Source organism: Papio anubis, unplaced genomic scaffold, assembly GCF_008728515.1.
Source record: "Papio anubis isolate 15944 unplaced genomic scaffold, Panubis1.0 scaffold1182, whole genome shotgun sequence".
Taxonomy (NCBI): domain Eukaryota; kingdom Metazoa; phylum Chordata; class Mammalia; order Primates; family Cercopithecidae; genus Papio; species Papio anubis.
This window is the reverse complement of record NW_022160970.1, coordinates 2,605-21,413: the sequence shown is the minus strand read 5'-3', so window position 1 is coordinate 21,413 and position 18,809 is coordinate 2,605. Positions and strand designations below refer to the sequence as shown.

Sequence of the window (18,809 nt, the reverse complement as noted above, 5' to 3'; positions counted from 1 at the left end):
CTAGCTCTGTTGCCCAGGCTGGAGTGCAGTGGCGTGATCTCAGCTCACTGCAAGCTCCGCCTCCCAGGTTCACGCCATTCTCCTGCCTCAGCCTCCCAAGTAGCTGGGACTACAGGCGCCCGCCACTACGCTCGGCTAATTTTTTGTGTGTGTGTTTTTAGTAGAGATGGGGTTTCACCATGTTAGCCAGAATGGTCTCGATCTGACCTCATGATCCGCCTGCCTCGGCCTCCCAAAGCGCTGGGAGTACAGGCATGAGCACAGCGCCCAGCCCTAGTTTTTAATCTATAGTCAGATTTCCACAGTTGCCCTCCAAATGTCTTTCGTTGCTTTTTGTTTTGTTTTGTTTTCAAAATAAGATCCATGATGTATTGCATTTCTTTATGTCTCTTAAATCTCTTTTAATTTAGAATCATCTCCTCTCTGCCTCTCTCTCTCTCTCTCTTTTTTTTTTTTTAAGACAGGTTCTGGCTTTGTTGCCCAGGCTGGAGTGCCATGGTGTGATCTTGACTCACTGCAGCCTTGACCCTCTGGGCTCAAGTGATCCTCATGCCTCAGCCTCCCAAAGTGCTGGGATTACAGGCGTGAGCTACTGCACCCGACCTCCTCTCTCTTTTTATAAATGACATTGACTTTTGTTAGAGATCAGGCCAGCAGTCTTGTAGATGTCTGATGTTCTAGATCTGACTTTTTCCTCATCGTGTTACTCACTTTGTTCCCCCATCTCCTGAACTTCCTGTAAACTGGGACATAGGTCTAGGCTTGATGAGATGCAGATAAACCTGGCTGGCCAGGCACGGTGCCTCACTCCTGTAATCCTGGCTGTTTGGGAAGCCGAGGTGGGCAGATCACCTGAGGTCAGGAGTTCGAGACCAGCCTGGCCAATGTGGTGAAACTCTGTCTCTACTAAAAATACAAAAGTTAGCTGGGCATGGTAGCACACTCCTGTAATCCCAGCTACTTGGGAGGCTGAGGCATGAGAATCACTTGAACCTGTGAGGTGGAGGTTGCAGTGAGCCGAGATCACGCCATTGTACTCCAGTATGGGCAACAGCATGAGACTCTGTCTCAAAAAAAACAAAACAAAAAACAAAACAAAACAAAAAAAACCTCAGTAAGCTTTCTGGGGGTCTCTTTCTCTGACAGCCCTTCTTAGAGTGGGTAAGGCCGGCAGGTGTATGAACAAGTATGTAAAGTTTTAGCATAGCACCTGGTACAGAGGCAGTCTCAGTACATGGTGGCAGCTCCTAATACTTGTCCCTGCCTTAGGCCAGACATTTTACTCCAATGTTTGTTCCTGGGAACCTGTTACCCTGACGATTCTCCTGGACTGGCCAGGCAGCAGTAGCTTTCCCCTGCTGGGGATCTGGGCCCTGGGCTGCCTTGGCCATTCCCCGTCTTTCTCTCCTCCTGCCCTCAGACAACACAGGCAGTTCTACATACCGGCCGCCCCCTCGGACCCGGGAGGTGCTGATCAATGGGCAGATGGTGAAGCTAAAGTACTGCTTCACCTGCAAGATGTTTCGGCCACCCCGAACCTCACACTGCAGTGTCTGTGACAACTGTGTGGGTGAGTAGGAGGCGGCAGGGAGGGATGCAGGGATTCCTGAGAGAGACTGAGTCCTGGGGGTGGGGGGACGTCACGCATGGGGATGGTGTGGGCAGGGTCTGAAATACCCAGGGCTGGGCAGGGGGACTGGTTCACCCAGATTTGCCCTGACTCAGGAGGGCCCAGGGGAGGGGCCCTCAGCTTCACCAGGAGTGTTTTGGCTTCAGCTCTGGATTGGTGGATTCCTTCCCCCAGCTCGGAGGTGCGGGGCAGACAGAGGGGCCTTGAACCCTTCTCCCAAGCTTCAGCCCGGTCCTCAGGAAGTCAAAGCTCCCAGGAAACAGACTGAAATAATAACATTCCAGATGTGTTTGGGCCAGAAAGAATGATTTACTGTCCAGTGGCCCAGGGCACCAGCTGTACTGAAAGACTTTGATCTGATTCCCAGGGTTGAGAGGGACAAGCATCTGGGAAGAGAGGCATTTAAGCTGATGAGGTGCAGAGGATGTCACCACTGGAAACGGCTCCTGACCCTACAGCTGCCTGCAGTGGTTGTTTTGTCCCCTCTCCCTGCCCTCCAGAGGCTGTGTAGTTGTGACGGGCACCAAGGGTGGTCCCCTGGAAGGGTGCTGTAAGGGAAACGCTGCGTGAGAGAGCGCAGGTGAGCTGAGCCACAGTGACTGTGCACAGTTCCCAGGGCAGTGAGATCATCATGCCAGCTCAGTACTCCCTGAGCAAGAGAACAGCAGGGAGCACCCCATGACGGCATGCAGCAAAGGGGGTGACTCAGTGGGCACCATTCATCCCCGAGGAGCTGCCCCGCCCACCCCCTGCAAAGGGCGCTGGCCTTGGCATGAGGCCTGCAACGGGCTTGTGACCCACATTCCCACAGGGACTTCCTTTACCAGAGTCTGGGTGTGCCTCCACCCCCGGGGACAGTGTGCAGGTGAGCTCAGCCCTTTGACCTGGCCTGTGATGCTGGCTGGCTGTGAACCACATTGCAGCCCAGCCCCTCCCTGGGCCGCTAGTCCTAGAGCAGGGGACAGGGGTTATTGACTGTTAGCATGTGGTTGGGATGGTAGACTATGTGACAAGTACTTTTGTGAGTTTTTGTGCCGGCGCTGCTCCGGATCCTGGGGAGTCAGCATGGTGTGAGACCAGCACAGCCCCCCTCGCCCATGGAGCTTACAGTCAAGTAGGGCTGATTGGCCAATCCAGTAATTATAAATAAGCATAAAAGCACACATGTGCAGAGGGCCACAAAAGAGAAGTGATGGGGCAGATAACAGGGCCCCCCCACCTAGTCTGGGATTGGAAGAGACTTTCTTAAGAAGGTGGTTTTGCAGCTGAGACATGGAGGAGAAGTTCCAGTTAGCCAGGTAAAGAGACAGGAGAGAGTGTATCAGGCAGTGGGAACTGGTACACAAAGGACCAGAGGCAGGTGTGTCCAAGGCCTGGGAGCCAGCTGGTGCTGTGAGAGTGAGCAGAGTAGGAAAACACCAGCCATGGTTGAGGCTGCCAAATGCCTGTGCTGGCTGCAGGCCAGCCCACACTAACCCATCGCCCCTTGCCCTTGTCCAGAACGATTTGACCATCACTGCCCCTGGGTGGGCAACTGTGTGGGGAGACGGAACTATCGCTTCTTCTACGCGTTTATTCTCTCCCTCTCATTCCTGACGGCCTTCATCTTCGCCTGCGTGGTCACCCACCTGACGTTGCGTGAGTTGGGGGTGAGGGCAGCGGGGGAGTGGAACGGGCCAGCCAGCAAGCTCAAGGGTCAGCAAGCTTCAGCAGTCACTGTCCCTCTGAGCTTGTCCTCTCCTGTTTCTTTCTCCCCAGGTGCTCAGGGAAGCAACTTCCTCTCCACTCTGAAGGAGACACCAGCAAGATATCCTTTGTCAGCTAGAGGACACTCCAGTGGGAACTGAGGTCCCTTCACTGGGTGGGTCCCATGCCTCATCCTCAAATCAGAGGGGAACAGCATACAGCTCACATGTGTCCTCTAGAATCCAGTGTACCAGCTCCTCTGTTCACACCCAGGCAAGAACTGATTCTACATGGGGCATTGTGGGGCCGGGGGTCCCCGTCTTCAGGGGCCTGGAAGAGAGTATGTCCCTTAAGATGCCAAGCTCCCTGGACCGTGTCATGCCTGAGGCTCTTTATGATTGGAACCCTTAGTTTTGTCTGCCGTCTGTCACTCTCACCTTGTCTGGCTCTTGAGTGGGGTCCTGACCTTCCGTGGAGCCCAGGAGGTGATCCTGCTAAGAAGTAGGGACTGGGCCACAGGAAGGTTCCAAAACTTCTCAGCTCTCTGGGGAAACAGCTTCATGGAAGGATAGGTGAGACAGACCAGGCTGGGAGGCTCCCCACCCTCCACCCGTTTAGGTCCTTAACTGCCTCACCGTGCTGGAGTTGGTCATCTGCTTCTTCTCCATCTGGTCCATTCTGGGCCTCTCAGGGTTTCACACGTACCTCGTCGCCTCCAACCTGACTACTAATGAAGACGTGAGTAAATCTGGAGCCACCCCTCATTCTAGGGCAGCGCCCTCAGGAGGAGGCAGGGCTGAGGGAGCCTGGGGCAGCCAAGCGCAGTCCTGACTCAGGGACTGCTGGGAAAACGCCTGTTAAGCAGCCAGATGCCTCCCAGTCCTCTCAGCTTGGCCCTGGTGGGTCCGATGCAGGCTTCTGAGACCTCCACATGCTTCATTCTCTCAGTGTGGGCTCTCAAGGCCCCAGGTTGCTTTTCTCCACAGCCCCGCAGGAGGCAGTGCCCATACCACACACACATGATGTTTGGCTGGCACATGACCGCTTACGGAATTCTTTCCGTTCCCGTCATCTCTTTGGGTCCTTTTGCCAAGCCTGAGGCAGAAAGGACAGGGATGCTTTTTCCCCATTCGATGACTGAGAGACATGTCCCCTGTCTGGGAGGTCACACAGCTGGGAGGGGACAGAGCCAAGGTCGGTGCCCAGTCAGGTGCTCTCCCTCTTGCACACTGCCCCTGTCAGCAGCAAAGCCGTGACTGTTCTCAGGGTGTCACCGGCCTGTCCTGGCTGCCCCTCTTAATATGCACACCTGGGGGAGACAGGGGACAGGCCAGTGGGTTCCATTGACCCTCCCTACCTGGCACCCTGCAGACTGCCATCAACAAGCATGTTTGATGTGCCCAGCCCTGGGCCAGACCTGACTTCCCCTCGCCATCCTCCAAACACTAAAAAGCAAATGAGAGCATCTGTTTCAGGGCCTACCATCAACCCATCCTCCAACAGAAAATACATTCCCAGACCTCATCCTCTCATTCAGGGAAACAAAACTTAACACACATGACAGGGCGTTGTGTGCTTGGTGATCAGTGAGAACAGAAATGCCGTCAGCCAGCATCTCCCTCTGTAGCTTCTTGGGTGCCAGTTCTGCAGCACATTACCAGAGGTTAAAGAGAAAGGAGTGTGTGGCCAAATAAGTGTAGAAAGCTCTAGGTATTTAGAGCTCTAGCTCTAGGTAATACCTCTAGGTCAAAGTATTCTTTATTGCTAAACTCTCCAGTGCCTTCCATAGCTTGGCTTCACAGAGCTAGAGAATCTGGCAAAGATTAATCTAATGCCCTGGCAATGCCATCTGAGAATTAGTATTATTTTCCCTATTTTCCACATGATGACTCAGGCTCAGCAAAGTGGTGATCTGTCCAGGTAGCATAGCCAGTGAATAGCAGGGCTGGGGCTCACAGGCAGGTCAGCCCTCGCCCTGTGCCCCTGCACTACCCTCCTTCAGAAGCGGCTGGCCAGAGAAGGGAGGAGTCATCCGAAAGGTTTCCTCTGGTGCTTCTCTTGGGCTCTGCTCTGTCATCTCCTCTTTGGGGCCTCCTGATCTCTACCAGGGGTCCCCCACACCCTCATTGAATGGCCCACATGAAAGACATGTCCCCTTCTCTAACCAGAATTGGTTTTGGAATTGACCAGCTGTCCCCAGCCTCTAGACCTCCCTCCTAGAAAAGTGAAGCAAAAGGAGGTACTTGACCCAGGCCTCCTTCCTGCTTGCAGATCAAAGGCTCGTGGTCCAGCAAGAGGGGCGGCGAGGCCTCTGTCAACCCCTACAGCCATAAAAGTATTATCACCAACTGCTGCGCTGTGCTGTGTGGCCCCCTACCTCCCAGGTAAGCGAGTGGGGTACAGAAGAGGGGTAACAGGGCCAGGCCTGGCCAGTGATTAAAGTGTTCCTGGATATCAGCCGACCTCCCCCTATACCCTAGATGCCCTCCATCCACCACCCTCTCGAGGGCATTTGTCATGTGAAGGAATTCCATGGAGAATTGTTATTTAATCACGTGCTCATTGTAGAAAAAAAAATTAAGTACAAAATGTAAAACAGAAGAGCATTGGATATGACATGTAATCCTGCTCCCCAGGGATAACCACCATGACTGTTTCAGCCATGCTTGAATGACACTGCCCTTCCAGTTGCCCACTGCACGGACTGGGTGGCGACTCCATCCTCTCCTGGCAGTAGGAACCCTGGGGACTCAGCCCTGCTGGGACGCTCCCTGTTCATCCCGACACCAGGGGGCACCAGAGAGCTCCAGAACGGGATTAAATTGCTGTAGGCACTGCCAGAACGAGTCATTCCCACATAGTCATGTCCCCTGCCCCACCCAGTATCCCTGTCACCCAGCCTGCCTAGAGGGGAAAGGAACACAGGAATCTCATAGTCACCAAATACCTGTTCATCCTTGCTTTCTCCCGTCACCTGCAGCCTGGCTTCTTGGCAGCCAGACAGGTGGGCCAGTTGGAATTAATAGTAAATACATTCTATGGCCAAAAGCCAGGTGGCCAGAGGGCAGAGAGAGGCCTGCCAGAGGTAAGGGTCTTGGGCCCCCAGATGGGGAGCAGCTGTCCTTTCCTCAGCCTTTCTTGGCCTGGGCCTTTCCTTGGCTGAGATAGACTCTGCCGTCCAGCCGCTGGCCTGGAGGCTCAGGGTCGGACAGAGCCCTCATGTGTCCCTCTTGTGTTTTGGAAGCCTGATTGACCGGAGGGGATTTGTGCAGTCTGACACCGTGTTGCCCTCACCCATCAGAAGCGATGACCCAGCCTGCAGAGCCAAGCCTGACGCCAGCATGGTAGGAGGCCACCCCTGACCATGGCTCAATACTTGCCACCTGCTGGCCTGTCTGCCCCTCCGCACTCACCTGCCGGGACCCTCCCTGTTCCATCCAAGGGAAGCAGAACTGCCAAAGACTCAAGTCTTTTCATATTTATTTCCCCCCCTGCGTGGCTTTCCCTGAACTGTTCCGTGGCTGTGCCCTCTGCTCCCCAAACCCAGGTTCCCACAGCCTTGGGCCCTAGGTCCCCCTAGCTGATCAGTGCCAGGAGAGACCAGAGCCTCTGGAGGCCACCCAGGGGACGACACCAAGTCCTTGCCTGTGCCAGGCGAGCCCTGTGTGAGTGAGGCTGTGAACTGAGCGTGAGGCCTCCCAGGTGGGGGAACTGCTTGGGCCTTGCTGAGCCAAGGTCCTCAAGGTGAAGCAGGACTGAGGAGCGGCCAGCTCTGGACAGAGGGCTGTGGAGAGGAAGCCTCTATGGGCTGCTTTGGTCTGTGGGCTCCTTCATTCTCTTGGTGATAATTGCTCTTTCTTCTTTGGGATTTTTGGTGGGGTTTTTCCCCCCTTTTTTTAATGGAGTTGGCCAATAGGATAGAGCTGGGGTTCCAGTAGAGAAGGCAGGGTTGGTGGTGGGTGGGGGCAGCCTCTATCAGACCAAGGTGAATTACCCAGCCAGGCACCCACAGCCTCAGCTCCTGTGCAGGTCCTGGGCAGCACAGTGGAAGTGCGAGCCTGGTCCCTCCCCTGCCCGTGGCGAGCTCTTTAAGGGATCCCAGCCTGCCCCTCCACCTCTCTCCCAAGCCAGGTCCGGGCATGGGTGGGTTATGCTCATGCTGGCAATACTTGAAACGGGTTTATTAATGCTGGGTATTTTGCACAATTTTATAGACCTCTTTTCTACATAGTCTTTTTTTAAATGGAAGGAGAAAAGGTCAGCCACATTACTGTCTGTGTAGTGCCAGGTGAAAGGTTATCAGAAGGCTGGTTGGTTTTAATAAGTTTATTCCAAGAGACCTTCTGACTGGAATGAGTGAGAGTGTGTGTGCATGTGTGTGTGTGTTCGTGTGTGCCCTGTATGAATGTGGCTGGCTCCCATATCCCCTGGGCTGCCCCCTGCCCCCTGCCCTATCCCCTTTGAGTGTCAGAAGCACTCTGAGCCAAGGGGACAGGGGGCACGTGCATTGGTCACGAGAAAACCCTGGGCTCCCACTGGGGCTCAGCCCAGCCTCCTATCTTTCCTTCTTCTGTGGACTTCAGACAGCCAGTGTCTGGGGACTCTGCCACTCTACCCCCAGCCCTACCCTCCAGCCCCCAGGTGAGGCTTCCAGCTGGGACCTGCCCAGGCAGGCTGAGCCTGGGTGTGGTGGGTTGGGTGATGGCTCTGGGGAGTGGCTGCCATCCTACGAGCCACACCCCCTCCTCTGAGCTCTGAATATGGGACCCAGTGCTGGGAGCCGGAAGACAAGGTGTTTCTGCCAAGCGGGGACCTCCATCCAGAGAAAAGGAAGGAAGGTGCAGGGTGGGCCAAGAGGCAAGTGAAGGTTGGCCTAAGTCTGGGCCGGAAACTCAGAGGATGTTTCTCCTCTGCTGGGAGCTATAGTTTCTTATCATAATAGATATTGTCCCACCATCCCCTTCCTTGGCTCTTCAAGTGGGCTGAAGCCCTTGGAAAGTGACATAGGAAGTCCCCAGATCTTGCCCGTCTCACTCCAGAGGCCAGTGGTCACAGACAGCTGGGAATGGCAGCCACAGAGGGTCCCGTCTGGGAGAAACAGCTTCATTCACCCCAACCTCAGGGCCCTGGGCCATCACTGCAGTGGCCCTGGGAGTTGAGGAAGAAGCTGGCTAGAGGAGGGGACTCCCATCTACCTTTTATTTAAGCCAGTATTCTTTGTTCCTGCCTGTAATAAAACTTTAGTTTATAAGAGTTGATTTGCTTTGGTTTGGTTTTTGTTTGCTTTTCCTTTGCTGAGGCCCCAGCTGGCAGCCCTCTGTTCTTTCGGACAAAGTTGGTTATTTCCTGGGGAGACTGTGCGAAGGCAGGCAGCCCAGTGATCTGGCTACATCTTCCCTCACCTGGCTGGAGCTCTGTCCGCCGGAGGCAGAGCAGAGAGGGCTGTGGCTGAGCCCCCATGGGCACGTGAAAAGAGGCCATCCTGTCCCCTCTTTGTCCCCTCCACCTTCCCCTGCCTCAGGGGCTTGGAGACCCCCAAATTCTTCTTCCCTACTGCCTTTCCACTCCGATCCCCAGTGAGTGCTCAGCTAAGAAAACGTTTGAGACGGTAGAGTCCAGTTTGAGAGCCGGAGCTTCCCTGGCTACCACCTCCAACCTGGGCAGCAGGGCCCAGCCAGACAACTCATAACACTGGCCCACCTCTCTGGTATCTCCCTCAGGAGGACACCTGTCAGGATTTTGCCATCTCCTGCACAGCCTGAGGGGAGCTAACAGGTCTCTTTGCAGAGGGTTAGCTGGTAAGACCGTTTCTCCCCTGTCAGCCAGCACTGCCCGCTCCCTTCACACACCATCTCATCTTCATCGCATGCCTCGCCAACCCCATGGAGCCCATCCATCTGTCTGGTGTGTGGTGCGGTGTGTGTGCTGGTGGTGGTAGGGTCTCCAGGGATTCCCTGCTAAGCAGAAGGATCGGGATATAGGGCCAGGTTAAGAGCCCAGCCCCACTGTGGACTGAGGAGGTAGCTTCGCGCAGAGCAGCTCTCCAGCTGGAAGAGGAGGGTGAGGGTGAGGCTGGGGAGAGGATGGCGAACCTGCCCTGAGGTGCTTGGGTCTGTGCTGGTGGAGTCCTGGTATGCAGGGGCCACCAGTCACTAACGCTCTTGTGTCCTGGCTTTCTGTCCCCGCTGAGCTTTCTCTCACCCGCCCGTTTTCTCTCCTGCTTTGTTGCCTGCTGCCTGAGCCTTGCTTGGCCCTTTTCTCGGGGAGAGAGGCAGGTGCTGTGGCAGCACCTGTCCCCACCACCGGGGCCCCTGCAGGCCGCCTCCCTCCTCCCAACCCCGCTAACCCTCTCTCTTCTCCTTCTTTGCTGTCCTGCCGGGGATCTCCAGTGTGTGAGGGGGCTTAAAGACCTCCTGAGGACCGCTGCTCTCTGCCTCTCCAGGAGTGGCCTGGGGGGAGCCAGGCACCCGGCACCTCCACCTGCCTAACCTGTGGCCCATCTGCCACCATCTGTGCCTACAGGGTCTGCCCCCAAGCCTGCCCGGCCTGTGTGCTCTCTAGGGCCCCCATAGGGGGCAGGGGCTGGACTCTGCCCCACTCCCGCTCCATGCCGGCCAGAGTGTAGAAAGCCATAACGCAGCCATCAGCACAATAATGTGACTCTATGCTGAAATGCTCCCTCTCTCTTCCACTGACTTCCCCTTCCCCGGATTTGTGAGGTGTCAAGACTCTAGGAATCTGGCCTTACAGCCTGTCCCTCCACCCCCTCAGATCAGGCATAGCCATAGTCAAGCCCAGCAGGTTTCCTCAGGAACTGTCTGGGGTGTTGATGGTGGATGACGCTGCTGAACAAGTTTGGTGACTGTTCTAAGCACAACTGGCTTGACACTGTTCCCACGGCCTGTCCACCTCCCACCCCCAACCCTCCACCAGAGTAGGTAAGATGTAGGGAGGGTGCGTGCCTCCTTTGCTCTAGGCACCAAGGGACTGAGCCAGCTGTGCACAGCCCCATACGCTTCAGGGGACTAAAGGAAACAGCTGGTCCAAGGAAAATCAGCTGAGCCCAGGGCTGGGGGTTGCTTGTCTGCTATCCTGTACGTTTTTTTAACCAAAATAAAGATTCCCCTTTTCTTGCCATACCATTGGCTGTCTGGTGCCGCCTTTACTTTGGGGCCCAGGGATGGGACCTGTAGTGGGCGTGCAGAACATATGGCTCCCCCTCGCTCCCAGCTTTCTTCCAACTGGCCAGTGCTGCTCTGGAGATTTAAAAGCACAACAAAGCCAGCAGGCACACAGGAAAAGTGGTTGGCATCCTTTTCACTCTGCCCCTCCGGAACTCTTGGTCTCAATTCCAGACACCACCCAGCCTTAGCCGACCTCTAGTTTCGGAAAGGTCCCAGCGCAGGCTGAGACAGAGGGTTGTTAAGTTTGGGACTGCCATACCCATGAACTGAGCACAGCCCAGGGTAATGATCTCATGGAGCCTTCACTCTCCCCAGCTGCTGCCCCACGTCAAGATACACACATGTGCATACACGGTACTATGGGCCAAAAAATAATTACCGCTACCATTCAGCAAGGGCTTGCCGAGTCCCAGGAGGGACTCTTGTCCGCCAGAGGCAGGCAGAGAGGGCTGTGGCTAAGCCCCCATGGGCACATGAAAAGAGGCCATCCTGTCCCCTCTTTGTCCCCTCCACCTTCCCCTGCCTCAGGGGCTTGGAGGCCCCCAAATTCTTCTTCCCTACTGCCTTTCCATTCCGATCCCCAGTGAGTGCTCAGCTAAGAAAACGTTTGAGATGATAGATTCCAGTTTGAGGAGGATGATGTCACCCTTTTTACAGATGAGGGAACTGAGACTCAGGGAAGAAACAGGAGCTGCCCAAGGTCACCCAGCTGGCAAAGCAGCAAATCCCAGATCGGAACCTGATCTCTGCCCCGAGCTCTGAGCCATCTGCACTACCTAAGGAATGAATACAGCAGTGGGAGGATGAGATCTTGGAGAAACCCTAAAATTAGAGAATGTCATAGCCAGTAGAGGGCTTAGAGTTGATCTGGGCCAGCCTCCTTGTTTTACTGATGGGGAAATTGAAGCCCAGAGGCAGGAAGGGACCTGCCCAAGGCCTTACAACAGAGCTGGGATGCAGTCCCACACTCTGACCTCATTCCATTCTCTCTTCATAAATTCCGCACTGTCTCTAGACTGGACTGGTTTAGATGTGGGATACTCTAAACAGCAGTGCCTTCAAGAGAAAAAGAATCAGAACCACGAATTACTTAAAAGTAATGTAGGCTACTCTGGGCACACTGCCTATGGGGTCGCCCTGCTCCACAAGGAGCAGTAAAGATAATAAATATAATTGAATATCCCTTCCCAAAGGCAACTAGTAAAGTGAGCCCTTGGCTAGGTAACTGCACTTTTGTTCACAACTAGCCAGTGGGAAAAGGTGCTAGAGCTTCCTCTGGCCACCTGTTTAATTTGATCATTCCAAGATGGAAACATTTCTCAGGAAGTTCTTTCTAGAATCTACCTGGCATCCCTCCCATTGCTATCAGAGCCCTGTCCTCTGTCCTCAGTGGAGGTAGACAGCAAATAGTTGCTGCCTTCATCACAACCCTTCAAAGCCTATTATTACCAGCGAAGAAGGATTGGTTGACTATGGGGCCAGAGCCCTTAAGCCTGCTGGTAGAATGGATGCTGTACAGGAGGAGGGTGGGGAGGTAGCAAGCAGGATGAGGATAGCCCCTTTGGGCTGCAACCCCAGCTCCTGTCCTGCTGACTCAGACAGCTGACTGTGGAGCTCCATGCCCTGCCAGGGCCTGCTGCCTCCTGCCCGTCTGAGCTCCTGAACTTGGGAAATGGAGGCCCGGAGGCAAAGGGAGGTACCTGAGACAGGAACTGAGTCAGGATCAACAGGCCAGAGCGGGCAGGAGGTGTCAGGCAGCCTGGCTCCCAGATGCACCCCTGAGCTCCAGCAGGGGAGGAGTAGGAATGAAGGGGCTTCCCTGCCCTTGCTCATGGCTATGCGGAGGGCGTGAACCACCACCAGGTCCCCTGGCTTCAGTGGCAGAAAGCAAATGGTCCCTCCCTGGACTCAAGCTCCAAAGTTCCTGGGCCTGCCAGGCCCTGCCTTCCAGGTTCCCAGTGTCCTGGGATCTCCAGCTTTCCCCCAGGACTTGGGGAAGCCCCGACTGGATGACTAGTACAAAGGAAGGCCCCTGAGGTTCCAGGAGCTGCTGAGGTCACAGGAATGTCCTGATCAAGCTTGACCAACCCACGGCCCGCAGGCTGCATGTGGCCCAGGACAGCTTTGAATGCAGCCCAACACAAATTAGTAAACTTTGTTAAAACATTATGAGATTTTTTTGCACTTTTTTTTTTTTTTTTTAGCTCATCAGCTGTCGGTAGTGTTGGTGTATTTTATGTGTGGCCCAAGACGATTCTTCTTCCAATGTGGCCCAGGGAAGCCAAAAGATTGGACACTCCTGGCCCAGATGGAGAGGAAGGAGGCAGTGCTGAGCACATCTGGCCGTCTGGCCATTCATCCATCTGGAGAGAGAAGGCTATGGGCAAACTGCCTCCTTCTCTCCCCTGTAGACACCCAACTGGGAAGGTCTGGCCTTTGGCTAAGTCCTGGCTTGGGGTCCTTCCTCATTTCACAGAACCTAGCTCTATGTTAGTGCTTTGTGAGTATATGTGGATCATAATAAAGTTGATGGGATTTTTTCACATGACAATAATAGTTGCCATCTGGCCAGGCACGGTGGCTTATGCCTGTAATTTCAGCACTTTGAAAGGCTGAGGCGGGTGGATCACTTGAGGTCAGGAGTTCGAAACCAGCCTGGCCAACATGGTGAAACCACATCTCTACTTTAAAAAAAAAAAGAAATATACACACACACACACACACGCACACACACACACTAGCCAGGCGTGGTGGTGCACCCCTGTAATCCCAGTTACTCGGGAGGCTGAGGCAGGAGAATCGCTTGAACCCAGGAGATGGAGGTTGCAGTGAGCCAAGATTATGCCGCTACACTCCAGCCTGGGTGACGACCGAAACTCCATCTCGAAAAAAAGAAAAAAATAATAATAGTTTCCATCCATTCTACTGTGCTTTCCATTAACTCGTGTAATCCTCACAAGTCCCATTTTATACCTACAGGAACTGAGGCTCACAGAGCTTAAATCATTTGGCCAAGGCCACAAACAGCTATAAGATTTACATTTAGGCAGTCTGATTCCAAGGGTACTAGGCTATTCTGTATCTCATAGACAAACAATACATATTCACTTTTTTGTCGTCATTTTGTTTTGAGACGGAGTCTCGCTCTGTCACGCAGGCTGGAGTGCAGTGGCGTGATCTCGGCTCACTGCAACCTCCGCCTCCCGGGTTCAAGCAATTCTCCTGCCTCAGCCTCCCAAGTAGCTGGGACCACAGGTGTGTGCCACCACGCCTGGCTAATTTTTTGTATTTTTAGTAGAGATGGGATTTCACCATGTTAGCCAGGATGGTCTTGATCTCCTGACCTCGTGATCCGCCTGCCTCGGCCTCCCAAAGTGCTGGGATTACAGGCGTGAGGCACCGCACCCGACCCATATTCACTATTTATAAATTGGAGAGAATAAGAAAATCAAAAAGACCAGGTGTAGTGACTCACACCTGTAATCCCAGCACTTTGGGAAGCCAAGGCAAGAGGATTGCTTGAACCCAGGAGTTTGAGACCAGCCTGGGCAACATGGTGAGACCCCGTCTCTACAAAAAATACAAAAATTAGCTGGGCGTTGTGGTGAGCACCTGTAGTCCCAGCTTCTTAGGAGGCTGAGGCAGGAGGATCACCTGAGGCCAAGGAAGTTGAGAGTGCAGTGAGCTGTGATCATACCACTGTACTTCAGCCTGGACAACAGAGTGAGACCCTATCCCAAAAAAAGAAAATAGAAAAGAAAATCAAAGGGAAGCAAAATCAGTCAGTCTCACTACCTCAAGATACCCTCTATAAGCTGGTATTTTCGTGTGGTTCCTATCGTTTTCTACGTCAGTTCTCTGAATTGAGCAAAATCTTTGGGCTGTCAAACCTGAAATCCCCTTTACTTCCTTGGAAACCCTGTAGCATTAGTCCAGACATGTCCCTACTCCTCCTTGTGGCAAAAGAGAAGAATCTCATCTTTGGTCCCCAGAGTTCTGGCCTAAGCCTCCCTCTGGGAGGGAAGATGGGTGTTCAGACACTCAGGGTACCTGGGGGAGACACAGGCCTGTGAAATTATCCTAGCTCAACTATTAGGCGGGCAGAATCCCAGTGAAAGGAGCCGTACCCGAGGCCCATCTAAGCTTTGGCTAGGGGTGGGGCAGATAAGCAGGAATCCATCCCTGTAGGCTCAATGCCAACACCCTTTGGTGAAACTCCTGATGAAACTTGAGGCCAGGGCCCCAGCAAGCAGGGAAAGAAGGTTGGCAACAGAGGTCTCCATCTGAGGACTCTGCCAGGGGTCAGAGGTGGGGTAATGGTCAAAAGGAAGGAAGTGGCTCATGCCCATAATCCCAGCAGTTTGGGAGGCTGAGGCAGGAGAATTGCTTGAGCCCAGGAGTTTGAGACCTGCTTGGGCAATGTAGTGAGATCCTGTCTCTATTAAAAAAAAAAAAAAAAAAAAAAGGAAGGAACAGGGAAACTTCTGAGAGACAGGCTGGGGGAGGCATCACGTAGCTGGGATTGCTGCCCCATAAAACAGAATGGTATGTGTCACTGCCACCTCCCTTTCTCAGTCCTCTCTCTCCCCGGGTTGCTAGCGTCCCCCCTGGGGGATCAAACTGGACTGCTTCCCAGCCTCAGACAGAGAGCAGTCTGAGTCAGGCAGGAAAGTGGGACAGCCGGGGAGCTGGACCCCACCCTCTGTGAACCCCACTGATACCTGATGGCATGTGGCTTGGAGAGGGCAAGTGACCTGGTGTGGAGGGCCAGAGGGTAAATCCTCAAACAAGTGGCAACAGGCCACCAACTTGAAAGGGAAAATTGTGTAGTGATGGGAAATGTGTCCAACAAACCTACTGGGTGACTAATTACAAAGGCTGGGCTGGAGCGTCAGAGGCTGCTTGTTAAACACTTCATTAAGTGGCACTCTGAAAGCTGCCACCTGCGCATTCTGGGAGCTCAGAGGGGACCCTGAGGGGGAGTGAGGCCTGAGGGATGGAACCATCTTCAGGTAGATTGAGAAAGAGCCTGGATCTCACTTCCAAACACAGCCTGGAGCTCATAGGTCAGAGACTTCAATGGGAGAAAAGCTAAAGGAAGCAGGGTGCAGAAAGGAGTTTCAGGGAAGTGGTGGCTATGTGACTTTGAGCAAATCTCACCCCTCTCTGAGACTTAGTGTTCCCATCTCTGTGGTCCTGTGTGTGTCACAGAGACACAGTGGGGATTAAATTCGATCGTGAATATGAAAGTGCTTGGGAAACTCTATGGCCCTACCTAAACATGAGTTAAAGTTACCTGGCAGGATTAGGAACCCCATCCTCCTGAACCTTTATGGGCTCTGTCGAGGCAGAAGCAGCCAGGGACTAAAGCCGCCCTTAGCCTCTGTAAGCGCGCTGTGAAGGAGGATCTGATTTGAGAAGCCAGGCAGTTTCCTGATGTGAGCAGCCATATGATGCCAGCCCCGAACAAGAGGGGGCAGCCTAGAGCCTGGAAAGGTGCCTGTGCAGGTGGGGCCCACGCCCAGATTTCTTCTGCTGACTGTTCTGATGACTCACCCCCACATCCCAGCCTTTTTACCTTTACTGCAGAGCCGGAAAGGGTGTGGGGAGGAGAGGAGAGGGAGGCAGGTCTTGGGCCCTGGTCCCGCCCCCTGCTCCTCCCCACCCTTCTCTGGGCCTGGCCACCCAGCCAAAAGGCAGGCCAAGAGCAGGAGAGGCACAGAGTCCGGCATTGGTCCCAGGCAGCAGTTAGCCCGCCGCCCGCCTGTGTGTCCCCAGAGCCATGGAGAGAGCCAGTCTGATCCAGAAGGCCAAGCTGGCAGAGCAGGCCGAACGTTATGAGGACATGGCAGCCTTCATGAAGGGCGCCGTGGAGAAAGGTGAGGAGCTCTCCTGCGAAGAGCGAAACCTGCTCTCAGTAGCCTACAAGAATGTGGTGGGCGGCCAGAGGGCTGCCTGGAGGGTCCTGTCCAGTATTGAGCAGAAAAGCAACGAGGAGGGCTCGGAGGAGAAGGGCCCCGAGGTGCGTGAGTACCGGGAGAAGGTGGAGACTGAGCTCCGGGGCGTGTGCGACACCGTGCTGGGCCTGCTGGACAGCCATCTCATCAAGGAGGCTGGGGACGCGGAGAGCAGGGTCTTCTACCTGAAGATGAAGGGCGACTACTACCGCTACTTGGCCGAGGTGGCCACTGGTGACGACAAGAAGCGCATCATCGACTCAGCCCGGTCAGCCTACCAGGAGGCCATGGACATCAGCAAGAAGGAGATGCCGCCCACCAATCCCATCCGCCTGGGCCTGGCCCTGAACTTTTCCGTCTTCCACTACGAGATCGCCAACAGCCCCGAGGAGGCCATCTCGCTGGCCAAGACCACTTTCGATGAGGCCATGGCTGATCTGCACACCCTCAGCGAGGACTCCTACAAAGACAGCACCCTCATCATGCAGCTGCTGCGAGACAACCTGACGCTGTGGACGGCCGACAACGCCGGGGAAGAGGGGGGCGAGGCTCCCCAGGAGCCCCAGAGCTGAGTGTTGCCCACCACCGCCCCGCCCTGCCCTGCCCCCTTCAGTCCCCCACCCTGCCGAGAGGACTAATATGGGGTGGGAGGCCCCACCCTTCTCCCCCAGGCGCTGTTCTTACTCCAAACGGCTCCGTGGAGAGGGACTGGCAGAGCCGAGGCCACCTGGGGCTGGGGATCCCACTCTTCTTGCAGCTGTTGAGCGCACCTAACCACTGGTCATGACCCCAGCCCTGCTCTCCGCACCGCTTCCTCCCGACCCCAGGACCAGGCTACTTCTCCCCTCCCTCTTGCCTCACTCCTGCCCCTGCTGCCTCTGGTCGTAGGAATTGAGGAATGTCCCGCCTTGTGGCTGAGAACTGGACAGTGGCAGGGGCTGGAGATGGGTGTGTGTGTGTGTGCGCGCGCGCGCGCGCCAGTGCAAGACCGACATTGAAGGAAAGCATGTCTGCTGGGTGTGACCATGTTTCCTCTCAATAAAGTTCCCCTGTGACACTCCTCCTGTCTCTCTCCAGTTCTTGGCGATGGGTTGGGAGTGGAACTGGAATCTGATTTAGAGATCCTGACTTTCGACCTCTGAGTTAGGGCCCTGACCTCCCTGGGTGGCTCAGTGACCTGCACGCAAGACTTTGAGTCCAGGTGAGGCCGGGGTCCGGCTGTCTCCATCAGGGCGGCTCCAGTCAAACTGGATGGGACCGGGAGGGTCAGGCGAACCCACAGGAGGCGCCGAGCCTCCTCTGCAGGGCCGAGGGGAGGTGAGTGGGAGCCGCAGCGCGGGAGGCTGACGAGCTCAGGTCGAGCGGGACAGGAAATAGTGAAGTCTCCGGCATGAGATCTAAGGACAGCGCTGCAGTAGTGAGCGGCACTGAGCACTCGATTTACAGGCGGGTCACAGTCTCATCAAGGGCTCAAATCTCAGCGGAGGGAAGTACGATTTGAGGCAGGGGTACAGTGCCGCCATAAAAGCCCAGATCTTAGGAGAGGGTCACGTCCCAAAGAGTTCGGAAATGGAGACAAAAGGAAACGGGCTGGTGGGGAGGAAGGACGAGCTGGGTGGGAAAGGCCGCTGGGAGCGTTGCCTGCCGAGCCCGCCGCCTCCGCTCTCTGCAGCCAGCAACACGCCGGAACCTGCGGCCGCATTGCACGGTCCCGCCTTCACAGCCAGGACTGGAGGCGGGGCCCGAGGCTCTACCACCCAATCACAGGAGGGAGCTGCCCCAGAGTACCACCCCGGGGGGCCCGACGAGCCAATGGGAAACTGAGCGGCGGACCGCGCGCGGCGAGTTTCCAGCCGCCCGCCAGGCCTGGCGGACGCCACGACTAGCTGACTGACTGAGCGGCGCCCCCGCCGCCTGCTGAGCGCCGAGGGGCGGCGCTTTCCCGGTTTCACTCAGGCAAGTTGTCACCCGTCTGGCCCGAGAGCTGGGAACCCTCTAGAGCAGCGGGACGAGGCAGGATAGCAAAATGCAGTGCCCGCCCGTTGAGTCATCAGCTCACCCGGCTGGGCCTGGGCCTGGCTGGCGGCGGGGTCGGCTGGAAAAAGGCCGCCAAGATGCCCCCACCACACTCCGGAGTCCAGGCAGCCCTGGACCTGTCGCCGAGAGGCTTGGATTGTGTCCCTGGCTGGCTGGCTGTGCGACCTTGGAAAAGCCGTTATACATCCCTGGGCTTCAGTTTCCCTCTTGTATCATAAGGGACTTGGACTAAAGGCTAACACAAGAGTGAACATTTGCGGTTTTGGCCTGGCGCGGTGGCTCACGCCTGTAATCCCAGCACTTTGGGAGGCCGAG

At 55.3% G+C, this 18,809-nt stretch overlaps 2 protein-coding genes across 2 annotated transcripts; both read left to right on the top strand.

Moving 5' to 3' along the window:
- Nucleotides 1-1,028: 1,028 nt before the first annotated feature.
- On the top strand, nt 1,029-8,572 carry LOC116272509 (palmitoyltransferase ZDHHC18-like). Its single transcript, XM_031661263.1, has 6 exons — nt 1,029-1,570; nt 3,131-3,268; nt 3,389-3,437; nt 3,952-4,054; nt 5,588-5,700; nt 6,561-8,572. Exons 1-6 carry the CDS (start codon nt 1,486-1,488, stop codon nt 6,676-6,678), a joined length of 606 nt encoding a protein of 201 aa, XP_031517123.1. The 5' UTR covers nt 1,029-1,485; the 3' UTR covers nt 6,679-8,572.
- LOC101021911 (14-3-3 protein sigma) lies at nt 6,559-17,517 on the top strand. The gene is made up of 2 exons (XM_003891399.5): nt 6,559-6,660; nt 16,279-17,517. The coding sequence occupies exon 2, from the start codon at nt 16,283-16,285 to the stop codon at nt 17,027-17,029; it is 747 nt and encodes a 248-aa protein (XP_003891448.1). The 5' UTR covers nt 6,559-6,660; nt 16,279-16,282; the 3' UTR covers nt 17,030-17,517.
- The last annotated feature ends 1,292 nt before the right edge of the window (nt 17,518-18,809 follow it).

Bases quoted from the DNA above. Each gene is read 5' to 3' on its own strand.
- LOC101021911 (XM_003891399.5), top strand. From the start codon at position 16,283: ATGGAGAGAGCCAGTCTGATCCAGAAGGCCAAGCTGGCAGAGCAGGCC.
- LOC116272509 (XM_031661263.1), top strand. From the start codon at position 1,486: ATGGTGAAGCTAAAGTACTGCTTCACCTGCAAGATGTTTCGGCCACCC. The intron at 3,269-3,388 runs GTGAGTTGGGGG...CTTTCTCCCCAG, and splicing joins GGTCACCCACCTGACGTTGC to GTGCTCAGGGAAGCAACTTC. The intron at 5,701-6,560 runs GTAAGCGAGTGG...GTGTTTTGGAAG, and splicing joins TGTGGCCCCCTACCTCCCAG to CCTGATTGACCGGAGGGGAT.